This window comes from Festucalex cinctus, chromosome 4, assembly GCF_051991245.1.
Source record: "Festucalex cinctus isolate MCC-2025b chromosome 4, RoL_Fcin_1.0, whole genome shotgun sequence".
Taxonomy (NCBI): domain Eukaryota; kingdom Metazoa; phylum Chordata; class Actinopteri; order Syngnathiformes; family Syngnathidae; genus Festucalex; species Festucalex cinctus.
In genome coordinates this window covers 19268468-19283747 of record NC_135414.1, presented here as the reverse complement: position 1 = coordinate 19283747, position 15280 = coordinate 19268468, and the positions used below count along the sequence as shown (strand labels likewise).

General features: G+C 38.6%; 3 protein-coding genes across 3 annotated transcripts; 2 read left to right on the top strand and 1 right to left on the bottom strand.

The window, feature by feature from the left end:
- The first annotated feature begins 220 nt into the window (after window positions 1–220).
- On the top strand, window positions 221–2271 carry mrpl16 (mitochondrial ribosomal protein L16). The gene is made up of 5 exons (XM_077519527.1): window positions 221–455; window positions 782–853; window positions 980–1128; window positions 1213–1506; window positions 1778–2271. Exons 1-5 carry the CDS (start codon window positions 389–391, stop codon window positions 1967–1969), a joined length of 774 nt encoding a protein of 257 aa, XP_077375653.1. The 5' UTR covers window positions 221–388; the 3' UTR covers window positions 1970–2271.
- Window positions 2272–2726: 455 nt separating this feature from the next.
- On the top strand, window positions 2727–6375 carry cenpq (centromere protein Q). Its single transcript, XM_077519528.1, has 8 exons — window positions 2727–3238; window positions 3481–3547; window positions 3728–3827; window positions 4264–4332; window positions 4481–4610; window positions 4811–4930; window positions 5651–5725; window positions 6025–6375. The coding sequence occupies exons 1-8, from the start codon at window positions 3143–3145 to the stop codon at window positions 6031–6033; spliced, it is 666 nt and encodes a 221-aa protein (XP_077375654.1). The 5' UTR covers window positions 2727–3142; the 3' UTR covers window positions 6034–6375.
- A 1128-nt stretch (window positions 6376–7503) lies between these two features.
- On the bottom strand, window positions 7504–9409 carry LOC144017719 (C5a anaphylatoxin chemotactic receptor 1). The gene is made up of 2 exons (XM_077519591.1): window positions 9293–9409; window positions 7504–8445 (listed from the first exon to the last, which is right to left on the bottom strand). The coding sequence occupies exons 1-2, from the start codon at window positions 9407–9409 to the stop codon at window positions 7504–7506; spliced, it is 1059 nt and encodes a 352-aa protein (XP_077375717.1).
- Window positions 9410–15280: the final 5871 nt, after the last annotated feature.

Genomic DNA, 15280 nt, shown 5'->3' with positions numbered 1-15280 from the left:
ATTTTTGCACCAATTTTAAAATAATTGTCTGAATCTGAATTCTCATTTGTACAGTGGTGGACAGTGGATAATGGATATCTTTTTTTTTTCTCTTCCATATTCAGCTTGAATTAAAGAAATGTCTAACATTGAGTTAACCAAATGCAGCGAGTCCTAGTCCTATCATTTGTTTTTGTTTTTTAATTCTCCCACACTCCTACTCGACAGGTGGCGCTATATCGGAAAGCAACACCGGAAGAAGGACTTGATTAAGTGACGTACTCATTCTATGTGCGCGACCTTGTTCAATGCACGCCGTAAAATAATAATAAAAAGCCGCTTAAAATGTTTTTGCGGCAGCGCTGAGACGTGATTTAAGTGTTGTAGTGTCTCTATCGGGATTCAGAAGATGATTTCTGTCATCAAGGCTGCTGTGGGTAGCGTGGCCGCCGTCTGCGCCCACGGTCACCCGAACGGTAACGAAACTTCAATACATTTAATTTTAAAGTAAGATAAAGTATTTGTTAATAATGGCGGTCGTACTCGGCAAAAGGAAGTTCTCCGCTCATTGAAAAGCATCGGACTTGCAGTCGTAATTTGATTCGTGATAATTTTGATTTCAAAATGTGATGAAATTTCGTTCGACTACTATAACAATCTGCCTGGTTAGTCACAGGCAAAAACAATACAATACGTTGTATTGCGGAAATATCAGAAATGCCCGAATGTTCAGAATTGTCCATAGCATGGTTTGGTTTTGTACTGCATGTAGTCAAACTCGTGCCAATATCTGTACCTACAGGCCTTCTGCACAGTCATTTAAAAATTCTAACTGCTGGACTGAAGACGTTCGAAATCCCTCCAGACTACAGTGGTAAAGTCCTTTTTGAATCTACACATGTTCCATGTCTGACTGGAAGGATCTTGGTTGCATTAACACATAATAGTGGCTGTGTGCCTTGTGAGTCTTGACAGCACCTTTGTTTTTGTTTTAATAAAGATGTGGTGCTGCCAGAGAAACCCAAACTCACGTTTATGAACAAGGTGCCCAACTTACAAAAAGTTAGGAAGGAGATGAAGAAACTACGGGACATTCAAGGCCCTGCTCGGACAGGAACTACCTTCACATCTGGAAAGTATGCAATTGTGGTAAGGTCATATTATATTTTACGCTGCCCTAAATTCAGTGGTTTATTGTTAGCATGATGGGACACTTTTGTTTCTGATGCTCAGGCAATGGGAGGGGGCTACCTCCGCTGGGGTCACATCGAGATGATGCGCCTAACCATCAACCGCAAGACGGATTCCCGTACTACGTTTGCTCTCTGGCGCATCAGTGCTCCTTACAAGCCAATCACGCGCAAAGGGTTGGGTCAGCGCATGGGTGGTGGCAAGGGAGCCATCGACCACTATGTGACGCCTATCCGCTTTGGTCGCCTTATTGTGGAACTGGGAGGAAAGGTGGAGCTGGCAGAAGTAGAGAAGGTTTTGACTGAAGTTGCAAAGAAACTTCCTTTTCCTGCTAAGGTGAGATTGGAAAGTACACTCATTGCACATTTGTACAATATGATGACAAAAGAAAATCAAAACGTTGGACAAAACTTACTATATTACATTTTTGCACCAATTTAAAAATAATTCTCTGATTCTGAATTCTCATTTGTACAGTGGATAATGGATATCTTTTTTTTTTCTCTCTCTCTCTTCCATATTCAGCTTGAATTAAACAAATGTCTGTCTAACATTGATTTAAACAAATGCAGCGAGTTGAATTATTATAATATTGTCCCTCCTCTAGGTTATGACTAGAGAAAGCCTAGAAGCCTTTCACCAGGCTCAGACCACTATGGAGGAGAACAACCAGAACCCGTGGACCTTCAAGAGGATTGCCCACGGAAACATGCTTGGTATCAGGAAGGTCCTCAGCCCATTTGACTTAAAAAATCACGGACGCTTCACGGGGAAATTTTACTTCCCAGGGAGGGTATGACAAACCCCAAAGCAGTCCAAAGACAGAGACCAACCACGACATAAATACTGTATGCGACCTTAACCTTATTTTCAAAAGTCATGCAACTCTTCCTCTTCTTCTTCTTTTTTTTTTTTTATTCATATGTATTTTCATTTAATGTGTGTATTCATTTTCTTGGCCATAGACTGTCAAATTTGTCTTATTTCATATAATCAATGAAACCAAGCAGTTTGAGTGAAATAAACATTTTGACTCAATTACACACAAACATGTTCACAGTAACACATTAAATGTGGAAATACAACTGCCACCAAAAGGTACCACACTTGTATCTTTGTACAGGCCCTTTGAGAGTAGCCTACATTTAATCAATTATTGTGTACTAAATCTTTTCACCTGCAGTTTACAAGTAAAACAATTCCTAGCAGTTATCCCACAATTTGGATTTGTACTCTTACAAGCAGACATTTTTCTGGGTTGGGGGGGTACAAGTATCGTACTAGTACCACTAGTGGTACACGGACTCCCTCTAGTGGAACTGTACAGTACTATTTTCAAAGCACAGTAATGTGTACAGTAGATTTGCTTATAGTAATATGGAAAATACTTTTCATGAATAAAACCTCTTGTGTTTTGCTAAACAATTAGGCCTCGGTAATGCCTTTTGTTGGTCATGATACTTAATGTAAAGTTCGACAGCCACTAGTGAAAATGTATGTAAACATTTCGGCTTTTTTTTGGTAAACTTATTCCCCCTGGCATGTTTTATTTTTGTTTTTGTTATGTATCGTCAACTATTGGTTCAGTCTTTTGGGGGTGGAACATTATTTGTCCCGAATTTAGACTTGCAGGTAGCGATTCAACTCCGTCTTCCTAACACAAGACAGTACAGGGGGCGATTTGGAGTGACTTGATTGTAATGTTAATCGACAGATCAAATGGATTTGCATATTTTGTGTCTATAGTTTGGAAAAAAAAGTTTTTTTTCGAAATCGAGTTGTACCTGAGAAGATAAAATGAGGGGTTAGCTTCGTGTCTACGCATGCGCGTTTTCGATAGCAAACTGGCGCGGAAAACTACTGTGGCCATTGAGTTTTTTAAAATGTAGATTATAAAACGGTTTTTTGTCATTTTTAGTTTTTACATGTGGTTTGCTTAAGCAAACTATTACGGACGTAATCGCTATTAGAGATGAAACCTGTACGTGGTTCTAATCGGGCAGGATCAAAAGTACCCATCCTGAAAAACAAGTCTAAAAAGAAGACTCATCCAGCAACCGATAACCCGGTAAGACTCACAAAAGTAAAATGAAGTGGATATTTTTGCCGTAACTGGCAACTCCCCTCTTTGCGTTATTTATTTTGCCGAGAATAATGTGAGCACTATAAGTACAAAATCTGCGCCAGTTATGTGTACTACTTCGTGGCATTCGGCTAACTAGTCCAGGAGAGTTGCCGGTCACGGCAAAATATTCACTGACACTTCATATTACTGCTTCTCTGACAAACATCTTGTATTTTTTACTTAAGGATTCACCGCCCGCCGACGACAACCATGACACGACTAAGCAACACAAATCTCCAAAGAAAAGAAAAGGTCTGAATATCTGGGCAACCATCAAACATTCCTAGAAAATCATAATGTCCCATCACCAGCGTCTCGTGTGTTCCTTGACGGCTACCTACCTTGGTGACCTCTGATCTCCAGTATGTTACAGTCCTTTCGCCGTGTCTTATGTTTCTATCTTGCCTGCTGCTTTTTGCATCTTCTACACAGCTTCTGAAATCGCACCTAAAGTTAAAGATTCAAAAAACCTGAGGCAGATCCGGAGATCCACCATCATTGCGCTGGAGAATATAATGAACATGGAAATAGTGTGGGTTTGACTCTTGTTTTCTAAATAATTTTACAGTTATAGCAAACATGGTGTCCCATAAGTTTCCGTATATATTATTTGAAACATTTAGTAATCTTATTTTTCAGTTATTCTAAAAAAATGTTTCAATAAAGGGCCACAAATTGAGATCATATAGAGGACTGATTCAAGAAGCAGTCACATGGTTAGTACCTAATTGAACAGAAAACATTTAATGAGGTTGATCAGAAAAACGTTTTTGGAATAACGTTAGTTCTCATTGGTTAAGTCAGACAAAGACAGAAGGTGCATAAAGATAACTTCACCAGTAGTATTCCGGTGGTCATGTAGACCATATTACATTAATAAAAATGTTTCTTTTCCGATTGACGGAAACTTCTTGGACACCCCAAATAACTGAAATAAAGCACAATGAAACTCTTTACTATGTTTTCAGAACAACTCTGGCTTTGAGACAGTCAGAGATGAAGGAGAGCCGAGACCATCTAAATATTGTGAAAAACAGGTGAGTCGTAATTTCAAAACAGTGGTACAAATCCTCTCAAGCTGTGTGACTTAAGCAGATAAATAGATAAGTAATAACCTATAATATTACTTCCAATTAATTGTCAGAATTGACACACTGTAATGACTGCATTAAATGCCTTTTTTAGGTTCTTAAGTCATTGTGCACAGCTTCAAGTTCCAGTGCAGAAACACGATGAGTTAGGGCAGTTGTGGCAACGCCACCAGGAGGAGAGCAAGAAATGTGAGGCTGCAAAGCAAACTCTGAGTTCCCTGGAGGTGAGAATTCCCGAGGTTGGATTAGATGCTGCTTCAAACCTAACTCAGCATTCAGTATCAAAGCTGCTACTAATGTCATCACAGGAAGTTGATCGATTTCACGCCTACAATTTGTCAACTGCATATGTTTTGAAGAGAAACATTACTTTGGAAAGAATGTCCACTTTTGAAAGCGTTAATTAAATATTTTGTGTTTCCAGGAAGACCTGAAGGCTGCGGTCAATGCGCTGGAGAGCACAGAAGAGCAGACGGCCTCTTTGCAGCGAGCATGCAGTTCTCTGCAAGAACAACTAGAAGAGGAGGAGGAGAAAGCTAAGGAGGTGCAAGACATCAAGATGCATTTGATATATTCAGAATTAAGGAGCGCAAACATGCAATATAATTGTAAATCTTTCAACCCATTTACACGCAATGTAGATCTTTTTTTTCTCAGATTTTTGTAGCTCAATTAAAAATAAAATACTAAGAAATCACATGTACGCAAGTATTCACAGTTTCCGTCATGAAGCTCAATATTGAGGTGAGGTGCACTGATCAGCCTTGAGATGCTTCTACAGCTTAATTGGCGTTAGCTTTCAGTAAATGTAGTTGCTCGGACAATATTTGGAAAGCCACAAGTAAAAGGGTTCATCAGACTGTACACGTCAGACAGGATTGACTCGAGGCACAGATCTGTGGAAAAAAATAAATAAAAAATCCCAATGAAGTTGAGAACCACTAGGCAGGACTCCTCCCAAAGCTGGCCAACTTTCTAAAGTGAGATATCTAATGAGAAGGCCCAAGCACCTGATGGTCAGAAATTTTGCAGTCCTCTGTGGAAAGAGGAGAACTTTACAGAAGAAATTACCCTAAGTTTGCCAAGCTTACGGCATCACATTCAAACACATTTGAAGCTGCAATTGCTGCCAGAAGTAATGAGCAAAATGTATAAATACTTATGTACATGTACTGGCATAGATGTTCAAACCCAGCAAATGTCAATGAAGGAGCTTGGCAGTGTTGTGCAGCTGTTTAGACGTACAATCATGTCCTCTTGTCAGATGTTACAGAGAAGCAAGCAAGCAGTCCTCGGCCTCCCTTCTCACCTGCCTCGGAAAGGTGAAGCAACCTTAGAGGTGAGCATGAATGGTGGACACTTTTGCAGTAACATAAATCGGTTTCACAAGTTCCTATTGCATAATAGCGGTTTTCATTGTTAAACAACTCACTGTCAAAAATGTGGTTAAAATGGCTGAGTTGCGTTTCCCTCCAAGAGGAACTGCAAGTTCTAAATAGCATAAATGGAGTAATTTGCTAAAACCACTGTAAAAAAAATAAATTAAAAAAAAAAAAAAAAAAAAAAAAAAAACAACAACAACAATGCTCAAAAGTATGTGCTCAGTGCTTTATTATATTTTATTTTATTTTGCCTCAGGCTATTTGAGAAACCAGATCCCGGACGACGACCAAGATACCATCGCACTCAAGCTGGGGGCAATCTTGCAAAAGAAGAAGCGATTTAAAATAAAATAAAAAAAAAAAAAGACAAGCACATAAACATGCAGGTGAACTTTGAATTGTTCTCTGTTGATGGTGCTTCTTGTTCAAAAGGCAACTAGCCGCCACATTTTGTTTTGTTTTAAGAAAGATTTTGTATAGAAGTGTGATGGAGTATTGCGAAGGTGTTTTGAATTAGCTGCAGTGAGTACTCAGCCACTTTGTTTAAAATGATGTTTAGAATTTTAAAAGTCTACATTTGTAAGAATAAAAGCAATCATACATTTAATATGAAGAATCTCCTAATCCTTTACCTTTGTGCCCTTTTTATTCTGTGTCAAACAGCTCAATTTTTATGCCCCAACTCCCGCCGCTCTTAAGAGAAAATGTTCTAATGAAGATAATGTAGTGTGGTCTGATTGTTCCAGAACTATGTCTGTGAGGTCAGATGTTACTGATTTTGACCTACAATCATTGGTTTAGGTCACCCCAAATTCTTCCGCACCGTAGTCAACAAACCATGGCTTATGGACCTCGATTTTTGGTCAGCTAGCTAGGCCAAATCTATGGAGGACCAAACCTGTCAAAAAGTAAATAAATAAATAAAAGTGAAAATGAAAACTGATGTAAAATAATAATAATAATAATGAAATTCAAACGTTACATGGAAAAAGAAAATATATATTCCATTTATATTTATTTTTTTAAATATTTTTTTTATGCCCATTTTTATTTTCACTTTTATTTATTCATTTTTTATTTTGGTCCTCCATACAAATTAATCACAATTATTTTAATTTTTTTTTACCTCGAAACGAATCTGGGGGCGGGCCTGATTACCAGAGTAGTTGATACAATACGAAATTGATTCTAAAAACAGTAGTTAATGACAGCCCTAGTTACCATTGCTGACATTCATTTTAGAAACCGACAAATACCCAAATGCAACACTCTGTTTCTATAATTAGTTTTTGTTGTTTACGTTTTCAATTGATAACTTGTACAACATTCTTAGAAAATCACAATGCCCCATAACTGGTGAGCTATTCTTGGAACAGGCGAGGCTGCTTGTGGTCCTTGGTGACCCCTGAAAATGTCGTCTTGTTTACGTAATGAGTCCTCATCCGTCCATCCATCCATCCATCCATCCATTTTCCAAAACATCAATCAAAAGGGAAATATATTGTACTTTTATGTACAGTAAAGAAGAAAAGTAACCAAGCTTATCCTTTTGTTCCGCAAAATAACATAAATGTGTTATTTGTAAACAGTAGTGCATTTATCAACATGCTGTCCACTAATGGAGATGTGGCTCAGTCCCCACTCAAACCTTTCGACTGAGAAACGGCCACTATCACATTTTGACTGGATTGCTTGTCTGATCAAAGAGACAAATTGTGCGAGTTCTATTTCCTTTCTAAATCTGGGACTTCTTAATTGATCTTTTGCGAATGGACTCAATGGACTCATCATTGAAGAGTCGTTCAATCGTCGAGACGACTGAAGCTCGGACGGCACGGCCAAGGCCTCGCGCGGCGAAAACGTAGAGGACGGGGTTAAGGGCGCTCTTGGTGTACACGAGGTACAGAGAGATGTATGTTCCATAAGATGCATTTTTATAAAGTGAAGCCCTCTCAGGCCGTCCTTCAGCCAGGGCTCGCAGGAATCGGCATACAAAGTAGGGCACCCAGCAAACGAGAAAGAGCAGCATGGTGAAAAAGAGCACCTGGTACATCCTGGCCATCCTGCGTGAAGCTGATGGGGAAGGAGAGGTTGGACTCATTGGCGCGGATTGCCGAAGAGTGAGCAAAATTGCCAAATTGCTCCCCAAAAACACCAGCAGGGGCAAGATGAAACCCGCTACGGTCTCCGTGACAAACAGCCCCGTGTCAAACTTTCCACTTTCAAGGCACTGGTAGGTATTGTTGTTTTCTTGCAGAACAGCACTGTGCAGGTACGGAGCCGACAGGACGGTGGCTAGCAGCCATGACGAACCACATGCTAACGGAACAGCCCAGGCGGGGCGCCGCAACCGAGCCCACACAGGCCTCAGCAGACACAGGCAGCGTTCCAGGGCCACGGTGCACACCAGGAAGGCCGACACGTACAAACCCAAACCTCGCAGGAACATGACCAGGCGGCATAAGGCGAATCCGAACGGCCAGCTGTTGTTGTGGGCAAGGTATCCCAACATGAGCGGGGTCCGCAGGATCAGCACCAGGTCGGCCAGCGCCAGGTTGAGGACGTAGATTCGGAAACTGCTGGCGGAGCGAGTCTCTTCCCTGCTGCCTCTGCGAAGGAGATGGCGTCGACTCTTTGCAAGGGCCCAAACCACCAGTACGTTTAAAGGTACGCCCACCTTTAGGGGGTAAAAAAAAGACAACAAATCTGTATACTGCATAAACATTAAAACAGTTCTTAATTTATGAGGTTGTACTAGAGCCCTGAGCTCCGCCCAAATATCTATTCCTACTCTACCAAGACATTTGGATAATTCTGGTAAGCAGTTTGATGGACGTCCTTTTCTTGAGCCAGTGGACAAAACTGTCTGAAACTCACTTTAACATGGACTACTAATTATGGTGTTCCACAGGGTTCATTCCTGGGTCCTCTGGTGTTTTCATTATATCTGCCCACCCATGACTTCCATCTGAAGAAAACATGATTCGTGCTTTTTGGTTTTGGTCAGAGATGGGAATTCCGGGTAAACGAGGTCATTTTGAGAAGCACCTATGTCGAAAGCCAAACTCTGACAGGGTTTTTACTTTGCTTGTCATCCAATCAGCTCCCTCAGCCACCTGTGTCTTGTCCAGGTGTCTCTTGTCTCATTAAAAATAAAGAAAATAAAAAAATAAAAATAAAGAATTTTCTGGAAAAATGAAAAGAACAATTCCCTGAGTTTAACATTTTCTTTCATGGGCCATGTTAAATGAGGTGGCGGACTGGAACTGCTTCTTCACCTTAGACAGGTTGGTTCATGTTCTGTTTTTACGTCCCCAAATGCACTTTTGCACTTTGGTTATTGACAGTTTGAGATGTTGAGTTGAATTTTTATGTTATAACTTGTTTTTTTATTTTTTATTTTTATGTACTTGGCTACCATGTTCCCGGAAGCAACTTCAATATATTTCTTACGATCTCTGCGCTATCTTGCAATCACAGAGGAGACATTTGTGATCAAGGGAATACTGTACGTCCTCACCCACCAGGAAAATGAGCAAGGTAGCAGTCATCTGGACTCCTCTGACTGCATCTGCCTGCCAAGAGCTGCTCGGGCCGCTCATAAGTTGTTCCACTTGGTGTGTTCCGTTCATTGCTGCCATTGAGGGCGTCATGATGCTGAAACGGTTGGATAAAAACTGACATTTCATGACAAGTTTGATGTGTTTTATTCATCTCTTTTTACAAATGCCAATCACTTGACTCACTGGCATGTAACATGAACAAAAAGCAAGATTGCATATGAGCGTGGCTTTCTTGTGCAACTTTCCAAACATTTCCGCATCACGCCCAGACCATATGGACCATAAACTTCTCTTTGTGCAAACGGAATGGTCTAAAATCTTAAAAGTACTCACTTTGCACTTATCTAGTTTAGGTGGATTTATTTTCTTGCATTTATGTACCATAAACTTGAGCGTAACTACATCTTGTATACCTCGAAGATGTAGATTCTAATAGGGTATTTATACAACATAACGAGTTTATACAGTGCGGTCAGATCGGTTTCACTGTAAGATTCAATCAAAAGTCATTAAGAACTAAACATGTTATGTGTTGTACACTTAGATGTTCTAGTACAAAGTCATGACTACATAGACAAGAATGTTACTTCTTGGAGCCCAATCTGCCTTGAGGGTGTCTTCAAACATGCACCTACACCTCACCTGTTTTTGTGTCCGTGGGCATGGGAACACAACACATGCAGTCACACCTACTTTGGTCAACAAAATAGCATACTTAATCATTTTTTGTTTGTTTGTGCTGTACATTTGCTAAGGGGTCAATTTGTTGAACACACATTAACCCCTGTTGTGTGACCTCTAAAAGCCAGCGACGATCCAAATTGAAATGTGCAAATGAAAGATTTGTGCCTTACCTGCTTTTAGGTGTGAGTCTTAAAGAGATGCTGAGATAAAGAAAGAAAGACAGTCTCGATTGACGATTAAGATTCTCTCTCTCTCTCTCTCTCTCTCTCTCTCTCTCTCTCTCTCTCTCTCTCTCTCTCTCTCTCTCTCTCTCTCTCTCTCTCTCTCTCTCTCTCTCTTTCTTTCTCTCTCCTTCCTGTGTGTGATTGCGTCACAGGCATCCTCTTATGAATGTGTATTCACATCCAATTAGTCACCAATCGTATGTTTTCTTTTCCTCTCCAACACAAGTAGACCTGATCATTTGGCCAAGTGCAAAGTTTTGGGCTGATGGAAAGTATAAAGATTGCAAGCATTTCAAAGTTGCACGCAAGAAGAGTAACTCCCAAGACCACTTGAAGCATTGAACACATTTATTTATTTATTTATTTATTTATTCATTTATTTATTTATTTATTTTACTAATCATTTTTACAATAAATTTACAAATCATTTGCATTTTTACATTTTACCATGAATATGTCATCACTCCACATTGCATTGCATGACAGCAAGATGGTAACTGCCACCGCTTTAAAAGACCAATAAAAACATTTTTAAATAAAAATAAAAAAAACTAAAATGGTGGGTGAGACAGACAAGTAAAACCACCATTACACTGTTTTCTTGTTTAGAAATGTTTGACATTTTTAAGGTGAAGAAAACCAAAAATCAGTCTATGCACTATGCTGTTTAATATTGTGTTTGCATTTGAGTTAAGCAGCAAAATCCACCATTTCTTTTAAATTAATGACATCACATTTGCTCCGTGATTGCTCGTTACCTGAGCATATGTGACGTCATTTTCAGTCGACAGCAAATGACAAAATGACCGCCCTCTGAGATGGATATAAACTGATGGATTTTGACAAGTTAACCTAAGATCAAATGAATCAAAACGAGTTATGTCAACTTGCTTTGACAAGTGGGGAAAAAATGGATTGGGTTCATGCAATAGTTGATGCTGTCCTGTAGATGTCACCACAACTCATTTATTTTCATGCATGTGTACAGCATGTAAAGCAGGGCGTGACATTTCTGAATGACAATTTTTGAAATGAGAAACATCCACACTAACAGTTTAATAACAAAACAAAACAAAACAATTATTATTATCATTATTATAATATTCTTGATTATTTTTCCCCACTCAGCTCAAATTATAGCAACCAATGTTTATTCCATATTAGAACATTGTATAACCAATTTATGACAATTCATTTACAAAAGGGTTTTCAAACATTTTGGTTGCAGAGACCCCTTAAACAGGAGATTTCCAAGGAGCCCTTCATAATACTAAAACCAATTAAACACAACGTTGAAACTTAATGCCATGGGATTTATTTTTTATTTTTTTAATATTCATGACACCGTTTTAATAAAAAAAAAAAAAAGGAACCAAAGTCACCTGAGTTCACTTTGATAGTTTTTGCTTATGTGCACTGCTTCCACTAAAAATATGACTGCAAACAGAGAGGAGCATGTTTACAAAAGTACAGTTGTCTTCCAATCTTTGCAACTTTTCCAATCCCCCTAACTGTTCTTTTTTGTTTTGTTTTGTTTTGTTTTGTTTTGTTTTGTTTTGTTTTGTTTTGTTTTGTTTTGTTTTGTTTTGTTTTGTTTTGTTTTGTTTTGTTTTGTTTTGTTTTGTTTTGTTTTGTTTTGTTTTGTTTTAAGCGACTTGTGGGTTTACTTCCAGCAAAGAAACAAAATGTAACATTTTGAATAACAAGCATGAAATGATGATGATATGGACAAAATGAAGGAAAATTAAAAATAAAGTGATTTTAAATGCAAACTATGCAAACTAATATTCATGATTGGGGGAAATAATATGAGATCATTTTTTATTTTACTTCATATATATATATATATATATATATATATATTGAAGTTACAAAAGATGGTGAAATAATGTTTCTAATGTTTAGCTGATAAATGTAATTGGATTTCTTTTAAATATTTTGAAATGTTAAAGACAATTTTCGATAAGATATTTTGATGAAACTTATTTCTTTATTCATATTATTCATTCAAGTATTTTACGTCATACTAGTTGGTTTGATTTTTTTTTTTTTTTTAATGAAAATTTTGTTTTACAGGAACAAAAATGATCCAGAAATATTTGAGCTCTGTTGATGCTCATTAACGTCATCAGTGATTTATTTATTTTATTTTAGTTTTAAATCCGATTCAACACAGTTCATGAAGTTGTAGGCTATAGTTATACCATCAACTTGTTTGTGTTTGCTTCTATGACAACGTCAATAAAAGTGTTGGATTTATTTGCTGAAAAAAAAATATGCATTGGATTTAATCTTCGTAATCATAAGAGAAACAACATCTAATTTGTCCAAACACACAATACAGTTCAGTATATCTTTCAATCGTGTAACCGAATCGTGAGCAGCATTACACTTTTCCCCTCTGAAGACCACCCACACTTCCTTTAAATCGGCTAATTTTAGACGTCGGGTTTAAATCGGGGAAACCGAATGGTTTTATGTCACAGAATGAAAGATGTTCTTATTTAATGCACTTTGTTGCTCATAGTGTGTTTCTAGATATTAGTTGCATGGTGAAATGATGCACAGCAAAAAGATTGCCTTGTTGAGATAAAAAGAAAGGAAAGCAAATATATTTTTCCCCTTCAGCTGCTACACGTGTCCCTAAGAGAGCAGGTGAAATGTTATCAGATCATATCAGCTGTATGCCTGTCGAGATTAAAGTTGCACATGACGGGAAAACGGTGTAACGTCATATATGTTGCCCACATGGAAAAAAACAACAACAACAAAAAACGAGTGATGCACACAAACACAGTTTTGAAAAAAACAAAAAAACAAAGCAAAAGAAAGTTGTCAAGAATTTTGCAGTTAAATTCTACAGTGCACTTTCACTTGTGCGTTCTCATCTAATAATACTATAGATGATGGGGAGAAACAGTAATTTAAAACCCTAACTCAGCTTTGTAATCCATATTTGAAACCCCACTACAGTCTTGAAAGCCTACCCCTGGCTTGAAACCCTAATTTGAAATTCCAACTCATATTTGAAACCACAACACAGGCTCCAAACCTTAATTTGTAACCATAACCAAGGTTTGAAACCCTAATTTAACATCCCAACCCTTACTTAATGCCCTAAGATGAAACCTTAACCAATTCTTGAAATCCTATCACAGTCTTGAAACCTTTATTTTATCCAAAACCGAATGACAAAACTCTAATTTGAAACCCGTACACAGGCATGAAACCCTAACCTTGTCTTAAAATCCCTAACTGGAACCTCCAACTCATTTGAAACCCCAACACAGGCTCCAAATCCTTACCGGAAACCATAAACAAGGTTGAAACCATAATTTAAAACCCTAACTCTCACTTAACCCGCAACTTGAAAACCTAATTCGAAGCCCCAACATAGGCTTGAAGCCCTAATTTTGAATTCTTTACAAAGTTTAGAATCCTTATTTAAAACGTTGGTTGACTTCCTGTCTGTGTTAGTGTCAGGGCCGTTAGTGGTCGTGGAGACGTTGTTGAACGGTTGCCATCAGTGTCGATTGTGCGGCAACCCCGCAGGGAGTCTCTAATTGGCACCATTGTGAGTAGTATGGAATGAAAACTTTAATTCAGACAATAATTCACCCAAAAGGGCATGAGTTCATTCATTCAATCATTCAATCATTAATTAATTAATTAATTAATTAATTAATTAACTAATTCTGTGCAAACAGCAAAAGGAATGACAATAAGTAGTAAATAAAAAAAATAATTAAAAAAATTTAAACCTCAGTTGTGAATTTCCACATCACGGGGGTTCCCCTTGATTTGACTACTCTTCCCCCCACCCCCTCATGACAACCATTCAACTATTATGTCATCTCTTTTCACATTTGCTTTCTTGATCCAATCACGGCCACGTCGTGTGTTGATATCAAGAACGCAAGGCGACAGTTTGCATGAGGACAACCTGTTCCCTCAGCAAGAGGGGCGCTCGCTTGTGAGAGTTGACGGGGAGGCACCTTGTGTTCTCGGAATCATATCGCTATGACTTGGTTGTCGGGCGATCACATGCGAACGGCGCCGCGGCACTGACCTGAGAAGTCTAATGAGGATTGTGTGCACAGCACTCACAGTCATTTAGTGGAAAAGAGTGGCTCTCAAAATCCCCATGTTGGGACACTCCCATAACTGACATTTTTTTCCTCCAATTCATCTCATCACCTGACACAATTAAAGGTGTCAATGTGGAGAAATTAGCTTTAATGCACACTGAATTGTCAAAAATGGTTGTCACTACACATTTTTAGACAAGCGTTTCACACCAAAGCGGCACTACCTTGCTTATGTTAGTATGGAGTCAGAGTAGTTGTTGTGCCAAGAACTTAATCGTTGACCAGCCGTCACGTTAACGCTACATGACAAAGCCAAACGTTAGCATGCTAACATGCTAGCATAATTGAATGTGTTTGCCACCCAGCAACAAAGTGCAGAGAATGGTGGGTGTACTTTGTCATATGATTGACGAGACAAAAATAAACAAAGCAGCAACTTTTAAATTTGCGCACCAGATTGGGTTGACATTTCGATGTCTTTTTCTCGAAACAGCTGACGGTAAACAGCAACTTCATGGTGCTATTACAACAGTATTTCACAACCTTTATTGAGCCTGGTCATATATTTTACATTACAAAAATCTCATGCGCCAACCTCATTATTTTTCTTACCATGACATTCATGTTTGTGTCATTATGTTCATGTTTGTTTTGTCATACAGGAACTACAACTACTTCCTACTAGCCTAATACAGCCGCAACTAAGCTGAGCTTTTCTGGCGTCATATTTCCAATGTTACAATGCGAGACTGGTGCAAGGTAAACGCCATAGACAGCTTCCAATAGTTGAGTGTCTTGGTAGCTGAGAGTGCGTTGACTTGTTTAGTGCTGTTGAACTGTCAACCAAGATAGCATTTAGAATTAGCTATAGTTATGACACAAGGGATGAATCGGATTCGGTGTATGTTCCCACTCCCCCAATGCCCAACCGATTAAATTGGTGACAATATGTT